At 41.6% G+C, this 17,232-nt stretch overlaps 1 protein-coding gene and 1 pseudogene across 1 annotated transcript in view; both read right to left on the reverse strand.

The window, feature by feature from the left end:
- LPCAT3 (lysophosphatidylcholine acyltransferase 3) overlaps window positions 1-17,232 on the reverse strand; it is a 35,975-nt gene that overhangs the window by 2,105 nt on the left and 16,638 nt on the right. Inside the window, exons 2-8 of the mRNA XM_090272792.1 lie at window positions 3,803-3,910; window positions 3,192-3,298; window positions 2,511-2,604; window positions 2,313-2,350; window positions 1,717-1,895; window positions 808-916; window positions 6-92 (exon numbers count right to left, since the gene is read on the reverse strand). Of these exons, the coding sequence (XP_090128918.1) occupies window positions 6-92; window positions 808-916; window positions 1,717-1,895; window positions 2,313-2,350; window positions 2,511-2,604; window positions 3,192-3,298; window positions 3,803-3,910 (722 nt within the window). The remainder of the gene's footprint in view (window positions 1-5; window positions 93-807; window positions 917-1,716; window positions 1,896-2,312; window positions 2,351-2,510; window positions 2,605-3,191; window positions 3,299-3,802; window positions 3,911-17,232) is intronic.
- On the reverse strand, window positions 13,102-13,558 carry LOC150011296 (eukaryotic translation initiation factor 1 pseudogene; annotated as a pseudogene).

A 17,232-nucleotide genomic window follows, 5' to 3' on the forward strand; every position in this document is an offset into this window, starting at 1 on the left:
CTTACTGTGACCAGCCAACAGGTGACGTATTTGTACAGCACAAACTTGCCCCAGATCAGCATGTACATGCAGCGGAACCAGAAAAGGTGGTTCTTGAGAGAAGAACAAATGTGCATTACGCAGGTGAATTTCCCTCATGTTCTTCCTTTCCACACCTGTGGCTCACTGCTTCATGTCTGCCTGACAGTCTGCCTAACTGCCCTATAACAGGCTGAGAGGATGAGCAAAGAGGCCAGTGAACGTCCATTCACCTCGTTTCCCTCGGAGAGTCCCAGGACACCATTGTCCTTAACTCTCCTTTTGACGTACTGAGCACGTGGGGCACTAAGTACTGAGGGACTTTCATGTATTCATGCTCCATTTAAGGAGACGACCTACCTAGAGTAGGTATGGAACTGTTGCAAGCCTTTCAGGTGAGGGGGGGGGCAAAAGCCAGCACTTGCCCTTCCCTTGGATTCTGAATTCCTTAGAAGCCCCCAATCTATCAAGAAGAAACAGACTGGAGAGGACCAGAAGCTGCTATGCTGGGCTGTAATACAGCAAATTAACGGCTGCTCCTGGGGAAGGTAAGGGGTGCAGAAGTGCACCTGGCACAGCCCTGTGCCCGCGAAGGTCGTTCAGTGCTGGCTGATGAACGTGTCCAGGCCCGGCTGGCATTGACACCAACTCTCACAGATCTAGAGCAAAACCAACATGGATTTGTCGGCGGTGTTACTACCCACTTCTTGGCTACCTACAGGGATCCTTGCCTGTCCATTTTCTACCTTGGATGCAGTCACACTGCTCTTGCTTTAGGAGCCAACTCACTTCATAGTCTTCGGTGAGGAGATAGTTTTCTGTGATGTGGGGGCTGAGCAGAACGTAGCCCACCAGGTAGACAAGGCCCAGACTGAGGCGCTTGAGAGCAGGTACAGTGCTGGAAAGGAACAAGTGGGGTCACAATGTGTGAGGCCGCTCCTTTCACCCTCTGACCTTAGATCATGGAGGGGAGCTCTCCACCTGGGGTGGGATGAGTAGCTCCACTGCCCAAATCTATACTGAGTCTCAGGGGAAGACTTCTCTAGGTGGTTGGATATGAGAACGGTGAATGGAAACCCTTGCGAGTCACAGGGAAGGGAGGGCCATAGGGCAGGGAGCTGTGTGTCTGAGCCTGGTGCTCCCCTCAGGAATACTACTGACAGGAATACTGCTGATCGCAAGGTCTCGCCAGTGTTCTCTGGAGCGGGACTGAAAACGCAACACATAGATGATGACCAATCGTGAGTCTACTCCTTCCTGACCTGGTTGAGTTGATGCTCAAACAGGCTGGACACATTCTCAGTGAAGGGATTCTCTGGTAACTTACATTTTCTGCTGTGATATATTTTTATATGTATTTAAAATATATATGTTTTTATACCAAGAAAATGGGTCTTAAAAGGCAGGGACATGACTGGTTCAGGCAAAATCCTGTGGCATAAAAGTGAATTATTTTTGGTATTATAGGGTCAGAATGGATGCCTGGATGTGACCTAAGCTGAAATGGGCCCACTGTGTGCAGTGAGCAGGTACAGAGTGCCTGTTATGACAGTCCAGGGCCTGTGTGGCATTGGGCTGAGGAGCCAGGGCCATGCTGGAGAATGCAGCCAGGGTTGGTGTTCAGGGAAGTCACTTCAGAAGTGGCGTTAGAGTGGGTGGGACACCTACACAGAGGCCTTAACCAAGAGGGGCATTTACCTGTTTGGTATCGTCCCTGGTGCATCAGTCAGCTCCCTATGCACCAGCTTCATGTAGTGGTTCATTGAGAACTGGGGCCCTACCAAGAAGGCCCCATAGAAGTAGGAGAAACCAGCAACTTCCAGCAGGGAAGGGACATCCCGTATAGCATATTTCTGTTGCTCTGAGGTCAAGGAATTCTATGCCGAGAAGAGAATGAATGGTTTAGGATAGCCTTGAATCTCCACGCAAGAGCCAGTTTGTGTGTTCTGCACCCTTTGGCCCACTGAACTGGTTCTTCAAGTAGCCACCTCTGAGGGGTCCCATGGAGAAAAGCAGTTGCTTCTTGTGGGAACACGTGTGTGTAGCAACAGTTGGCTGCTGCTGCTTTTCCAAATGCCTTGCTGGCATTGATCTCTGGACTTTGTGCAAGAGCTGGATCTGGGCAAATTAGGTTTGTTGATCCTTGCTCACTGCTATCTGAAACGGAGGTCACACAGGCTGGGGATGAGGGAGGGGCTCTGCCCTTGGCATTTGGGTTCAGTCTTTTGGTAACAATAGCCTTTCTCCTTCCCTCTGGTTTAGTTCCATAACCTGTTTGGAGGAATTGTTCTTACCTGATCTTTCCCTCCATCAAAGTAGTCAACAGCCAAACCTGAGCAGAAAGAGAAGGTGTGGGTAGAGGGAGAGGACACTGAGGATATGACCTGTGGACTGAGGGGTCGCAGGAGTGTTGGGGGAGAGCACAGAGTAAGTTGATGGTCAGATGGGGAGGAGCCTAGGTGTAAAGGGGAGGGTAGTGACCTAACACTTACCAATCAATTTCAAGGTCAGAACACAATGAGGCATTGTCCACTTGATATCATAGTTGCCAGTAGCTGTGTAATAATATCCGGCAAGAAGGTAGGCCTAGGAGAGGGAAGTATTTATTCTATTACTGCTATGATTTATTTTCTCCCTATTCTGAAATCCAGTGTATTCTTTTTGTTTTCCAATGTATTTTTTCATTTTTCCTTCCTCCTGTTCTCATCATTAAAGGCCTTAAGAAGTTCCTATAAATGGAGACACTTAAACTGTAAAAGGGAAGAGACTTGCCTCAAGGTTTCTGAGCAAAATGAGGGCTAAATAGTTTAGATGCTTAGGTTCTATAGCTCATTCTAAGCTGATTTTCTGCCTTGCCTTCAAGTGACTTCCCTCATGGATAGCTGGGCTAATCTTGGTCAGAATCAAAGAACCCAATGCACTGTCCTATGCAAAGGACGAGCTGGCACCTCTTCCTTGAGGCAGGTAAAGTATTGTCATTGCCACCTGCAGATGAACACCTGGGGCCCGTGTAAAGTGACCTGAATAAAGTCATACTGCTAAGTGTTACTGGGAGGAAGGATTAGAAATTGGATCTCCTAATTCACTGCTCTTTCTACACCACAGTCCTTGACCTGTCCCCAACCCTGAACTGCTGTCAGTGTGACCTGAGGTGCCAAGGGAAAGATGTTTACCATCTGCAAACAAAAGGTAGTGAGCACGGCAGTGATGGTGCGGCCCATTAGTCGCAGGATGAGGAACTGAACGATGACACATAGCAGGGAGTGGTAGAGCTGGTTTCCTGGGTGCAGAAGAGAGCACATTTTAGCCTTTTTTTTTGCATTCTTACCTATCCTGAGACTTCTAAACACAAAGAGAATACATAAAGAAAAAACTATTTTGGTATAGGATATTTTTGTCAAAAAGCCTCATGTTCTGGAGGAAGGGAAGCAAATTGTATAAATAAAAGGGACTGTAAGGCAGTTACTGTATTTCTGAATGTTTGAGCTCAGGGCTGCTCCTGAGGAGACTGCTTGGATCTATCACCCAGTTATAGCCACAGCAAACAGAAACTGATGCTTCTCTGTTAATGGGGTCTGGGAAGGGTAACCACTCTCAAAATGTTTTATCTGAGAGATGATTGTACAGAAACAAATTTAAGCTGTGTTCCTGTCCATACAAACCTTCTCTTTGCAAGCAGAGCACTGTAACTTCCCTATCCATCAAATTCCAGAAGTTTTGTTCAAGTCTGTTCCTTCCTAGGTTCCTTCTAATCACAGTGCCACTGCTAACTCAGTTGACTCACCAAAGTTGAAATAAGCAATTGAGAGGCCCGTAAAGGTGTGGAAGAGATGGATGAGGTAGCTCTCCTTGTAGAAAAGATAATGCCGATAAAACAAAGCCAAGGGGTAACCTGAGGGGAGATCAGAAGAGGGTTATTTGTTTTGGAAGTTTATTTGGCATGAAACTCAGCCCAGAGAGGAAAAAAAATACATTATATGGATGTCAACAGAGAAGATGATAACAATATCCCAAGAATCAAAAGTCTCTGTAAAAACATTTAAAATTGAAGACAGTAGTTTTATATGGAGGCAATACAAAACTGGGTCCTAAGGCTAGGTTTCTCTTATAGTTCTCTTATAGCCTAATTAAATATCACTAGGAATTTTCTATTGTGTTCTTCTTCAATGATACAAAGAGTTGAGGGTACCCAACTGTGCCCAGAAACGCTATTTTACAGTTTTATAATCTAATATAATTTTATCCTTTTCTGCTAGTATAGTATTATCGGTCAGATGATTAATAGGTAAATAGAAATGAACATAAAGCTACAAACAGGGATTGCTGACTGTGTGTACAGTTGCATAGCAATTACAGGATACGTATGGGTGCTCTTCATACTGAGGTCTGGGCATTCACTGAGTTGTAACTCCATTAAGTATAATGGAAAAATGTCTTCTAAGCCATGATTCTGCTCTTGAGATGCTCATGGTTCATAGTTGCTACACTTCTTGCTTTTAAATTATAAGTTGCGTTTATTCCTGGCAATGTAGCTGTTAATTTGGTTAGCTCTGCAATGCTTTGAAGGGTGTCATGCCCAAAGTGCTCAATTATTTATTAAGTAAATGGATAATCCTGCTGTGTAATGGGCTTATGTCATAGTCTTTTTTCCTATACTTCTTTTTTTAAACTTATGATCCCAGCCTGTGTATTTATGTAACCCAGTTTTTCAAATTACAGCGTATTCACCATTTGATTTTCCTGGTGCCAAGATTTGCTGGTGTTTTGACTGCTATTCTCATAATGGGCTAGAATCTTCATCAAATTTATAGCTTCATGCAAGTGGCTAATTTTATAGATATCCTGTGGATTACTGGTTTATGCATTCAACCAATATTTTTGAAAATATTTATTTATTTTTAGAGAGAGGGGATTGGAGGGAGAAAGAGAGGAAGAGGAACATTGATGTTCAAAAGAAACATTGATCGTTTGCCTCTCACATGTCCTCAACCAGGGACCTGGCCCACAACCCAGGCATGTCCCGTGACTGGAAATCGAACCAGCTACCTTTCGGTTTGCAGGCCAATGCTCAATCCACTGAGCCACACCATTCAGGGCTCAACAAATATTTGTTAAATGGTTACTATATGCCAGGTATTCTGTTTATAGATCACATAGTGAGGGACAAGGTGGCATGTAATGGTTTATTTTCTAGCTAGCTAAGGTGAAGTGATATAGGATTACTTGCTCCAGGGAGAGGGAGACAGCTATGACTCTTTTACAGTCAGATGAATGAGCAAAGAAATAGGATCAAGTCTCATACATATCACATATCAAATTTGGCAGGGACAGAACACCATGTTATCAGCAAGTATTGCTAAGAACCGGAACCAGGTACTAGAAAATATATAGAATAAGATCTGACTGCCTTAAATCTTTCGCTTTTTATTTTTCATGTTTTAGGAATTGGGGTATAAATGAAGAGAAATTAATTATCTAGAGTACTCATAAACTCTAGATAGCTAAAAGTTAACCTCTTTAAGCACCAAAACCCTTAACCAATTTGAATCACCAAAACCCTGAATCATCTGTAATGCTTGAAATTAAAAAATGCAACACACACCACTCTGCCTCCTTAAATTGAATATAACATTTTCTGGGTGATCTGGGTGATAATTCTAGAGTGAAGTCATAATGACCTTCAACTTTTGAGGTATGTAAAACTGCCCTGATCCCTGATTCTAAATAGGGCCTACTCTGTCTTGCATTCTGAGTTCTTGTATCCATTTCTTATGGCTTTTCTGCTACTTTCCTTCCTATTCAGGGATCAGTAGTCACTTATTGAGCTTTCAGTATGCCTGCCAAGGAAAGCTGTTTTCCCTACTTCTAATTTACTGCAGGCCTTAGAAACCAAACTTTGTTTTAAAAAATACATAAGACAAGAGTAAGGGTCTTGGGTGCTTTTCTTACAGACTTACTGCTTAGCGTGGTAATATCTGTTCTGGCCACTCAAGGCCCTTTATGTTATTTCCTGCTTTCAGGTGTATTTTGGGGGAGTGGAGGTTGTTGAGTTCCACACAGGCAGGTGAAATATTACTGCATACTAGTAAACACATGATGAGATGGAGCGATTGGCAGGAAAAGAAAAAGAAAAAACATTAAGACCGTAAGAGAGGGCAGCAAAGCCTGGACTGAAGCCGCAAAGGGGAAGAAGGAACTGTGCTGGGGTGAGTTGCTGTGACAACCAGAGCTGATTTTGAGTGTGTAAACACCAAACCTTGCTCTTGGCTGTTGCTCAGCTCAGCAGGCTTTGGAGCCTGGCTGCCTGTCACCCCGTTAGGGACGTGCTGTTTTTTTGGAGAGTGTTGTCCCACAAGTCTTACTGCTTTTTTGTGGGAGCCAATGCTTAATATAGTGGCTACAGTCACCTGAAAAAAATCTTCAAAAAACAATGAAAGTACCTCCTCTCCACCCGTCAGGGTCTGATTCAGTAGGTCTGAGTGACCTATGTGAGTCCAGGGTTAAGAAGCACTACCGCACTAAAATCTAGTGCAAGGCACTTACCAGGTCCTGAGAATAAAATTCTGAGTTTAATGACTGAGAGTTGCTATGTTTCCTGTAATAGCACCTAATGGGTTTGTTCTATAAACCTGGTAGGGAGGTTTTTAAGAACTTGTTTGGCAGTACTATAATTGTTTTGTTGCTTTACTTGTTTAAAGGACAGTCTTCAGAAACTTATTAGCACATGCAGGGTGATGGCCTAACCTATCCCCTAAACCCGAGGATGCCGTACTAGAATGGGAGTACTTCAGGAGCAACCTAGGGCACTTAAAATGCTGTGATCTCAGAGCAGACTGCTGGGATACACGGAATCTGGTCCTGCTCAGGGTTCAGGTGTTCAAGCACACAGTGTGTCCAGTTGTGTTCTCCAGTCAGTTATTGGACATTTTTACACGGGTCTGAGTGCTGTTGGCGTCAGGGACTAGGATCTACCACAAGCTAGTTGCTAGTGGAACTCCTTATTTTCTATAATCATTGTGAAATTACTTATTAATCTTAGAGGTTCTGAGATTGCATTTGAAAAAATAGAAATGAGCTGTTTGCATTAAAGTCTGATAAATTTCTTTGCGTTTTCATCTTGTAGTGCTATTTCTGGGCTCTGTAGGAATAGGATATGACCTCATTTGATTATTTGATTACTGAGTGATTTATAAGATTCTGCTGAAAAGAAAATAAGAGCATGTTTTGGCCCTGGCTGGGTAGCTCAGTTGGTTAAAGCATTGTACCAAGATGCTGAGGTTGTTGGTTTGATCTCCTGTCAGGGCACATGCAAGATTCAATGAATGATAAGGAACTAGTATAAATCACCCAAGGACATGAACAACAAGCTGGAGATTGACTGTGGGAGAGGGGGTGGGTGGGACAGGGGAGAGCAATAGGGGGAAAATGGGACAACTGTAGTAGAACAACAACAATAAAAAAATAAAAGAACCAATGAATGCATAAATAAGTGGAACAGCAAATCAATGTTTCTCTCAAATCAATAAAAAAAAAAAAAAAGGAAAATAGAGCATGTTTTGGAAATATGAGGGAGAATATGTATTTAGGACTGCTATATGTGGGCTTAGCCAGATATTAGTACCAGTTTCTTTTATTTATTTTTATTTTTTAAAGTATGTTTATTGATTATGTTGTTACAGTAGCCCCAATATTTTTTCCCTTTGCTCCCCTCCGCCCAGTACCTGCCTTCCCTCCAGCAATCCCACCCCCCTTAGTTCATGCCCATGGGTCGTGCATATAAGTTCTTTGGCTTTACCCTTTCCTATATTACTGTATTCTTAACTTCCTCCTGTCTATTTTGTACCAATCGATTATGCTTCTTAATCCCTGCACCATATCCTCATCTCTTCCCCTCCCTCTTCCCAGATGATAACCCTCCGAATGATCCCCATACCTATGATTCTGTTCCTTTTCTGGTTTAGTCAAATTTTGTTTTTATTTTTTAGATTCAGTTGTTGATAATTGTGAGTTGTCATTTTAATGTTCATAGTTTTGATCCTCTTTTTCTTAAATAAATCCTTTTAACATTTCATATAATAGTGTCTGGTGATGATGAACTCCTTTAGCTTTACCTTGTCTGGGAAGCACTTTATTTGCCCTTCCATTCTAAATGATAGCTTTGCTGGATAGAGTCATCTTGGTTGTAGATCCTTGCTTTTCATCACTTTGAATATGTCTTGCAAGTCCCTTCTTGCCTGCAAACTTTCTTTTGAGAAATCAGCTGATAACCTTATAGGCACCCCTTTGTAGGTAACTCTGCTTTTCTCTTGCTGTTTTTAAGATTCTTTCTTTATCTTGAACCTTTGGCATTTTATTGATGATGTGTCTTGGTGTGGTCCTCTTTGGGTCTATCTCGTTTGGGACTCTCTCTGCTTCCTGGACTTGTATGTCTGTTTCCTTTGCCAAATTTGGGAAGTTTTGCTTCATTATTTTTTCACATAAGCTTTCAATTTCTTGCTTTTTCTCTTCTTCTGGCACCCCTATGATTCGGATATTGACATGTTTAAAGTTGTCCCAGAGGTTCCTAAGCCTCTCCTCATTTTTTTCAATTCTTGTTTCCTCATTCTGTACTGGTTGACTGTTTATTTCTTCCTTATGTTCCAAATCATTGATTTGAACCCCGGTTTCCTTCCCTTCACCATTGGTTTTGTGTGGATTTTCCTTTGTTTCATTTAGCATACCCTTCACTTCTTCCCGTATACATTTGCTGTACTCAAGCATATCTGTCACCCCTGTGAGCATCTTATCATCAGTGTTTTGAACTCTGTGTCTGTTAGCTTGGCTATCTCCTCATCATTTAGTTCTCCCACTGGAACCTTGATCCGTTCCCCCTTTTGGGCCATACTTCTCTGTCTCCTCATCTTGACAGGCTCCTGTGTTTGTTTACCTCTGTGTCTTAGGTAGAGCTGTCGCACCTGTTACATTGTAAGGGGCGGAGAGTTAGGTATTTGTCAGTACCATGTGACCCGTTTCACCACGTTGTGTTGCTGTACGTGGAGGAGGGGTCTGAGAGGAAACAATGCTTCTTGCTCAGTACTGGCTCCTTTTCCAGGTACTTCTCCCACTTCTGCGTGGGACTGGCGCCTCTCTAGCTGTTGCCCTGTCCGTTGTTCCCAATGTGGGTGGGTCTGTGGACTTTTTAGAATCGTGGGGGCCCTTTAAACAAGCAGACTCTGCTGAGAGACCGGCAGTTTCTTCCTGCGCCCCAATACCCCCTGGTTTCACAGTCAGAAGCAATGAGCCTTTATTTTCCCTAGCACTGGAGCTGTGAGCTGTGTGGTCTGGTATGATGCTGGGAGTGCTCCCCAGGTGACCTTCTCGACTTTTTAAAACGTGTGACTGCACTTTCCACTGGCCTGCCGCTGTTGCTGCCGCTGCCACGTGGTGTCCTCTCCACCCCGGCTCCGCCCCTCCTACCTGTCTGGATGAGTATTTCTTCTTTATATCTTTGTTTGCTGGACTTCCATTGTAGCTCGATTTTCTGGAACTTCTGGTTGTCTCTAGTTTTGAGGTGTCCGTCTAGGTCTAGGCCTCCATCTCGGCCGGAAGTCTGGTACCAGTTTTACAGAAAAGAAAACCACCTCAAACACCAAAGTGTTGACATAACATCCACAGCATATAGTAATGGTTTTTAAACCTTGTGGTCTCAGGACCACTTTAACGCTTAAAAATTACTGAGGACCTCACACAACTTTGTTAGTATGGATACTATCTATCAATATCTATAGTATTAAAAAAATTAAGAAAATTTAAAATATTTAATTACTAATTCATTTTAAAAAACCTATTATATGTTAATATAAATATCATACTTTTAATGAAAACTATTTTCCAAAACAAACACAAGACCATTCAATGCAAAGAATGACATTGTTTTACATGCAAAGAATGACATTGTTTTACATTTGTATAAATTTCTGGCCTTTCTCTAGCTAAATATTTATTTTCAAATACTTTATTTATTTTTAGAGAGGGGGAAGGGAATGAGAGAGAGAGGGAGAGAAACATCAATGTGTTTCTTACACCCCCAACTAGGGACACACATACCCCAAACTAGGGACCTGCCTCTCACACACCCCCAACTAGGGACCTGGCCTGCAACTCAGGCATGTGCCCTGACTGGGAATTGAACCAGCACCTTTTGGTTCACAGACCGGTGCACAATCCACTGAGCCACACCAGCCAGGGCTCTAGCTAAATATTTAGAAGATAGCTGGATTCTTGGGTCTGCTGCATGGGCAACAGCAGATCCTCCATATCACCCTGCCCAGGCTCTGTAGCTTCAGCTTCACTGGAGAGGACACTCCAGCGTCATCGCAAGATGTCGATTCAACACGGGAGGAGACAGATACCGTGTCACTCCCGAGTCGGACTGCATAGCCATTCTCGGCGGTGCAGATAGACTCTTAAGAAGCTACACCATCGTCTCTCGAGACGGACGGCTGCCGAGAGAGAGAGAGCTGGATTCTTAAACTGGCTTCTGCATTTAATCTGTTGTAATATGTTATTAAGAAAATCTGGCTTTACACAGATATATAGTTGGAAAGTGAATCAATAGCCTTTTCAGATAAGTTTGGGTATTATTCTTTGATACTATACCTAAACTCGACAGGTAAGTAGTTTCTTAAAGGTTAGTTGCAAGGTGGAACTGCAGCAACCATATCAATACACTTTTCATACTCTGTTATGTTAAAATCCAGTGGTCTCTCATGTGCTTTGAATGGGTCTTTTACCCAGGCATGATTTTTGTAACATTATACACTGGTCATATGGAAAATATTGGTGTTTTTTAGGCAGATCTTCCAAATTACTGACAATACGTCATTAGACTACAGTATCAAAAAAAAAAAAAAAAAAATCACATCTTTTAAATATAACCATTGATTTTCAGCAGAAAAGTCTTTATGTATTGGGAAGTTGTCAAGCTGATGGTAGTGGATACAAGTTTTCCAAAATTCTAATTTTCACTTAAAATCTTGAGTTTTATCATTGACTACAAATACTGTCAGTTATTTTAAATACGTGGAGTCATACAATATGTGGGCCTTTTGTGTCTGGGTCTTTAGTTAGCATAATCTTTTCAAGGTTTATCAGTTCTTCATTCTTTTTAATGGCTGAATAATATTCCAAAGAGGACATACCACATCATCAGTTGATGGACACTTGTGTGGTTTCTACTTTTGGGGTATTATGAATAAGGCTGCTATTAAAATTTGTGTACAGTACACGTTTTGTGTGAACATACATATCTTGAGTTCTTGTCGGTATATGGGGAGGGGGGGCCCCAAAAAACTGGAATTTATTTATAAAAAATTGTGTATTTATTCTTACATGTTTAAATTTCAGTCACATTCAAAGTATTCTCCATTTGATGCAATACACCTATTGAGACTTTTTTCACTGCTCAAAACAGTTTTTGAACTCATCGATTTTGATGCCTTTTAGTACTTGTGCTGTTTTTTTGTTTCACTTCTTACACATCAGCAAAAAGTTTCCCTTTGAGTACTTTTTTTCATCCAGAGAAACAACAAAATGTTGCTCGATGTGAGATTGGTGAATAGATAGGGTAGGGCATGGGGGTCATGCTGTTTTTTGGTTGAAGACTGTGAATACTCAGCAGGTGCACTTGTAAATCAACCATCATGAAATAAGCAAATGCATTTAAAGTCTTCAAAAAAAAAAAATTCACTGAGGCTTAATGTAGCTTCTTACAATGCCAGTTGGTACACAGATACAGATGGGTTCCTAAAACACTCACCTAGCGGGAGATGCTTGTACTACAAGGGGCTCACCTTTCAGAAGATTAATTCCATTGTTTGCGGGTCCCCCATCGTATACCACTCCTTGATTATGCTTTTATCCTCTTAACACAGCACTTCTCAGTCAGTGGTATAGACAGTTTAAGAAATTTCCCATCTGTTATGGACCAGTACTTTATCTTATTTGTTAAATTTATTTTTAATATATTTATTGATTTTAGAGAAAGAAAGAAAGAGAGGGGGAGAGAAAGAAACACTGATTTTGTTGTTCCACTCATTTATGCATTTATTGGTTGACTCCGGCATGTACCCTGACTGGGGATCGAACCCACAACCCTGGCGCATAAGGATGACGCACCAACGGAGCTACCTGGTCAGGGTGGACCACTGCCTTTTGTAAAATACAAAGTCATGGGCTTGGATGATATGACACTGTCAAATTGCTGTGGAAGTTCCTAAATGTTTATTCTCACTGGCAAATGGTGGCCGGCTACAATTTGTTGTCTCTTTCAATGAAGGCCTTTTTTCTGGCTCCTGACCTCCAGGATTCAGTCTTGGCCTTGATTATTCTTACTATGCTGCTGCTTTGGAAACTACATCTACTGTTATGTAACTTAATACGATCTTTATGCCAAAAACAAATACACATCTTTAATCCTAACTTCTCAAGTTTCAATTCCACATTTCCTACTTCCTGGATGGACATTTTTAGTTTACTATCTCATACAATCTTATATACAAGCTTATGCTCTATAAAACCTGACTTTCTCCCTAAATCAGCCTTATCTTGGCTTCTGCTTTTGTTTATTAAGTGGTATTAGCATTCTCCAGGTAAGTCAATCTCATTTAAAAGTTTGAAGTTGTCTTGCTTCTTCCATTTCCTTGGTTCTCTGTATCTCATCATAAAATCCTGTTGATTCCGCCTTTGCAGTGTCTCACCCTGTTTATTTCTTGTGCTATATTTGCATTTAAGGCCCTTAAGCACCCACCTTTAAATTCTTGCAATTGCCTCATACTCCCAGTAATCCTACACCAGAGTACTTTTCTCTCAACTGCTCGGAATCCATTAATGACTCCCACCTGACTGTTCAGAAACCATCAATGACTCCCAACTGACTGCTCAACAGAGTACCAATTCCTAAACCTAAGATTCAAGGTCTATCTTCTAAACTACAGTTCTTTATTTCCTTTTCTTTTTTTTTTTTTTTTTATGGCTCTTTTCAGTTTATTGCATGAATGAGTTAACACTAGTCCAAGTTAAAAGCAGACCCCAAATGCTTACATTATACAAGCTGTGAGATTTTTAAACTTGTGACAAGGGACAGAAGGGAAATTCTACTCATTGTAAGAAAATCCTCACTTAAGCTTCAGTGAGCCAAAAGCACTTAAAACCCATGAACCTTCAGCTGGTCGTCCTTAGCCAGTCCAATCTCTACGAGAAACTGGCATATGCTCTTGTGCTGGTCACCTGTAGCTGAATTACTTCTCCATATTCTGGATGCTCAATTACAGTATCATTGCAGGCAAATTTCTTAAACTCCTTCACTAGTTTCTTTTTATCATAATCATCAGCGATCCCTTGGACAAGGGTCTTCCTGCCATTTCTCTGTTGAATTCTTATATGGATATAATCCTCAGTGCCAGCAGGAAGCAGATCATCACCCTTACTTGCATCAGCAAAGGGGTCGAAAGAGTGGAGGTTCTGGATAGCGGACATACGATCCGATCCCTTTTTCTCAGTGGAAACGGCCTGCAGAAGGCTGTGGTGGGAGAAGGTGCGCAGGGGGCATGGAGAGTTGGGAAACAAGGGGGGCTCAAGGGAAAGGTTGCTGAGTCTTTGGCAGTGGCTCAGCGACTGGGGCAAAACTACATTTCTAGTTAAAGCTTCCGCTTCTCCGTTTAAGCTAAAACTGGTCTTGTTTTTGCCTAAACATGTCTTGTATCTTTTATCCCTATACTTTAACTCACACCAATTACTTTTGTGTGGAGTACCTCCACACCTCAACTAAGTGAAATCCTACCCATTCTTCAAAACCCAATTCAAGGCTACCTCTGACCACAATGAACTCATAATCCTGTGTATTATGCCTTAAATGAATGGCATTTAGGACTAAGATTCTCATTTGGCAAATTATTATATACTATAATATGTCATTCTGTACTTTTTTGTTTTGTATTAAAATTTTTACATTTACAATCTTTCCTGTAGGCCTCCTATGTCTTTGGATCTCCCATATCATGATTTCCTGTATACCTTTTGTGATGGATTGACTAATAGTAATTGACACATAATAGCTGTTTGATCATGAGTGTCAGTTTCCTCACCTGTGAAATGGGGATATTACTAGTACCTGCCTCAGTGAATTATTATAAGGACTAAAGGAGATAATGCACATAAAGTAATTATCACAGTGTCTAAAATATTCTAAGTTTCACAAAATTATACAAACATACATTTACCTTAAATTAGAGGGAGATGAAGCAGGCCTTATCTGAGAAATTCTGGGGCAAGTGGATATCGAAGCTTCTGAATCTAATCTTCGTTCTGTGACAATCAAATGACTGATGGATTTCCCTTTCATCTGCTTTTCAGATGAAGAGATCATGTTTTTAAAAATAAGGGTACTGATTATGGTTTGCCAAGAGCACTTTTTCTAAAATGCAATGTACTATTAAGGCACTGGATGGTTAAAAGAACATGACTTTGGTGTTAAGACAGATCTCAATTTGAATACCTGGTTCTGTTAACTAGTTGTCACCTCAGGTTGGTTGATTAGTTGATGTTTTGGGGCCTCAGTTTCATCAGTAAAATAAAAATCTAGCCCTGGCTGGTGTGGCTCAGTGGATTGAGCGCTGGCCTGTGAACCAAAGGGTCGCTGGTTTGATCTCCGGTCGGGGCACATGCCTGGGTTGAGGGTCAAGTCCCCAGTTGTGGGCACGTAAGAGACAACCACACACTGATGTTTCTCTCCCTCTCTTTCTCCCTCCCTTCCCCTCTCTCTAATAAATAAATAAAATCTTAAAAATATATAGCTTAGGATATGTATATTAAGCCCAGTACATACTAGATGCTCAATAAATATGAGATTGCTTCACCTCTGCTTTCACAGCAATCTCATCCAGTCACATGGCTTTAGATATATACCATCTGTTTGCTGATGCCTCCCAAATTCTCATCTCTAGCCTAAACCTCTTTCCTGAATTCCACACTTGTATAGCCTGCTTGACTCCTCGGGCAGGTACATTCCTAAAGCGTATCTCAACTTTAACAAGTCCCAAACTGAACCGCTGACATATGTCCCTCAATGAACCTTCCCCTCCCTTAGCCTTTTCCATTTCAGCAAACAGCAACTTGCCCTTCTGTTCACTCTGGGCTGAAACCCTGCAACCTTGCCATCATTCTTGACCTCCCTTCCTTCCACCCTCAACCCAATCAGTAAGCAGATCCTGTTGTACCTTCAAAGTAAACCCAGGATCTGACCACTTCTTCCCATGTGTCCAGGTCAACACCATCTCTGGCCTGTGTTATTATAGATGCCTCCTGACTGGTCTCCCTGCTTCTGCTCGCCTCCCTTCAGTCTATACTTAACACAGCATCCAGAGGGAATCTATTATAATGTAAGTCTGATCTGCTCATTCATCTGCTCAAAACCCTCAGAAGGCCTCCAATCTCACTCAACAAAAGGCAGTCTGACCAGAACCTATAGATCTGTTCACCCTTCCCCACCCCACCTTTCTCTGACTCATCTCCTACTCTGCCTCCACCATTCTGCTCCAGCCACAAAGCTCTCCCTTCCTGGAACATGAAGCAGGTCCAGCCTTGTAGCCTCCCCGTAATAGGTTTCTTTCCTGGAATGCTTTTTCCACAGATATGCTCAAGTCTCTCCTTATAACCCCTGTCCCTTCTTTACTAAAAAGCCACCCTCTCAGTGACCATCCTATCTAAAACTGCACACTTTCTCCACACCCTCCATGCATCACACTTCCTGTTTTTTTCCCTGCTGTATTTTCCTCTCAGGACTTATTCCTCTTTCACATACTATATATTTTATTTATTTATCAGTCTTTGAAAGCAGGGATTTTGTCTATTTTCCCTCTACTGTACCTCAGTGCCCGGTATAGTTTCTGGTACAAAAAAGGTCTCAAAACTATTTGTTGAAGGGATGAAAGAATTAATAAAGGAATATTCTGTATTCTAGACAGTCAGTAAAATATTTATTAAGCATCCATTATGTGGTCAGCACTGCATTAGGTAAAAGGGGCAATTGTTATAAATTGTAAGAGATGCTTTTTAACTCTTAAGGAGCTTTTTAGATAGAGAAGAAATATCAAACAGTGATGTTCTAGAAGTGCTAATTGCATGGAATAGCCAACATTGGAGTGGTTAGAGAAGAGAGAAATCAATAATGACCAGAGCATTTAGGATAAACGGAGAAGACAGAAGGAAAAAGCATTTCATTCTGAGGGAGGGGAAGGGAATAATGTAGTAAAAGAAACGGGCAAGGAAGAGCATGGAATAGTCATCTCAAGACTATTTTCACCCCAGGGGTGAGATAGTAACAAAAATGAACCAGAAGGTTTGGGAAAACAAGTAGAGTCTGAAATTGGCTAGATGTGGGGATGACGGAAAAGGCTGAATTAAAGATGGTTAAGCCACTGCAATGTTTTCAATTTTTTTTTTTTTTTTTTTGGCTGGAATAGCTCCTGAAAGAATTCTGAAAAACCATATAATCCCCTCTCCCATTGTTAAGTTGCCACCTAACATCTGTAAGTATAAACAACCACAAATGATGTGTGCCTTTGTTAAGTATATTGAAGATGTGCTTTAAATACATACTGAAAATGTCTGCCATGTAATCCAAATGGCAAACCAACCAGCTTGATCAGTCTTACTTTCAGTCAAAGAAGGTCTAACTTCGTTTTTGTTTGTTAAATCCTCACTTGAGGACATTTTTTTCATTGCTTTGAGAGAGGAAGGGAAAGAGAGAAACATCGATTGATTGCCTTCTTGTACGTGCTCTGACTGGGTATCAAACCTGCAATCTGGGTATGTGCCCTGACCAGGAACTGAACCTGCAACTTTTCGGTGACAGGATGATGTTCCAACCAAGGGGGCCACCTTGGCCAGGGTTAACTTCATTTTTAAACTCAAAGAAATATGTTAATACTTCTCCCTCATGACAACCATCTTATTTCTGAATTCTACTTTTAAGATGGATAGATAAGCAGAGGGTTGCCATGCGTTTGTTGCCTGAATAAAATAAGGGGTTGCTCCTCTTTGCTTTATTTTTATGGCATCTTGTGGAATTTTTATACCCTGCAGCAACCCTCTATGCCTTTTTCCCTTTTCAGGCTGGTGAAGGGTGACTGAGAGAGAACTGGGAAAGAACCTTCAGAGCAGACAGTTTCAAGCATA

The sequence above is a fragment of the Furipterus horrens genome, unplaced genomic scaffold (assembly GCF_987537825.1).
Source record: "Furipterus horrens unplaced genomic scaffold, mFurHor1.1.pri manual_scaffold_4, whole genome shotgun sequence".
NCBI classification, from domain to species: Eukaryota; Metazoa; Chordata; class Mammalia; order Chiroptera; family Furipteridae; genus Furipterus; species Furipterus horrens.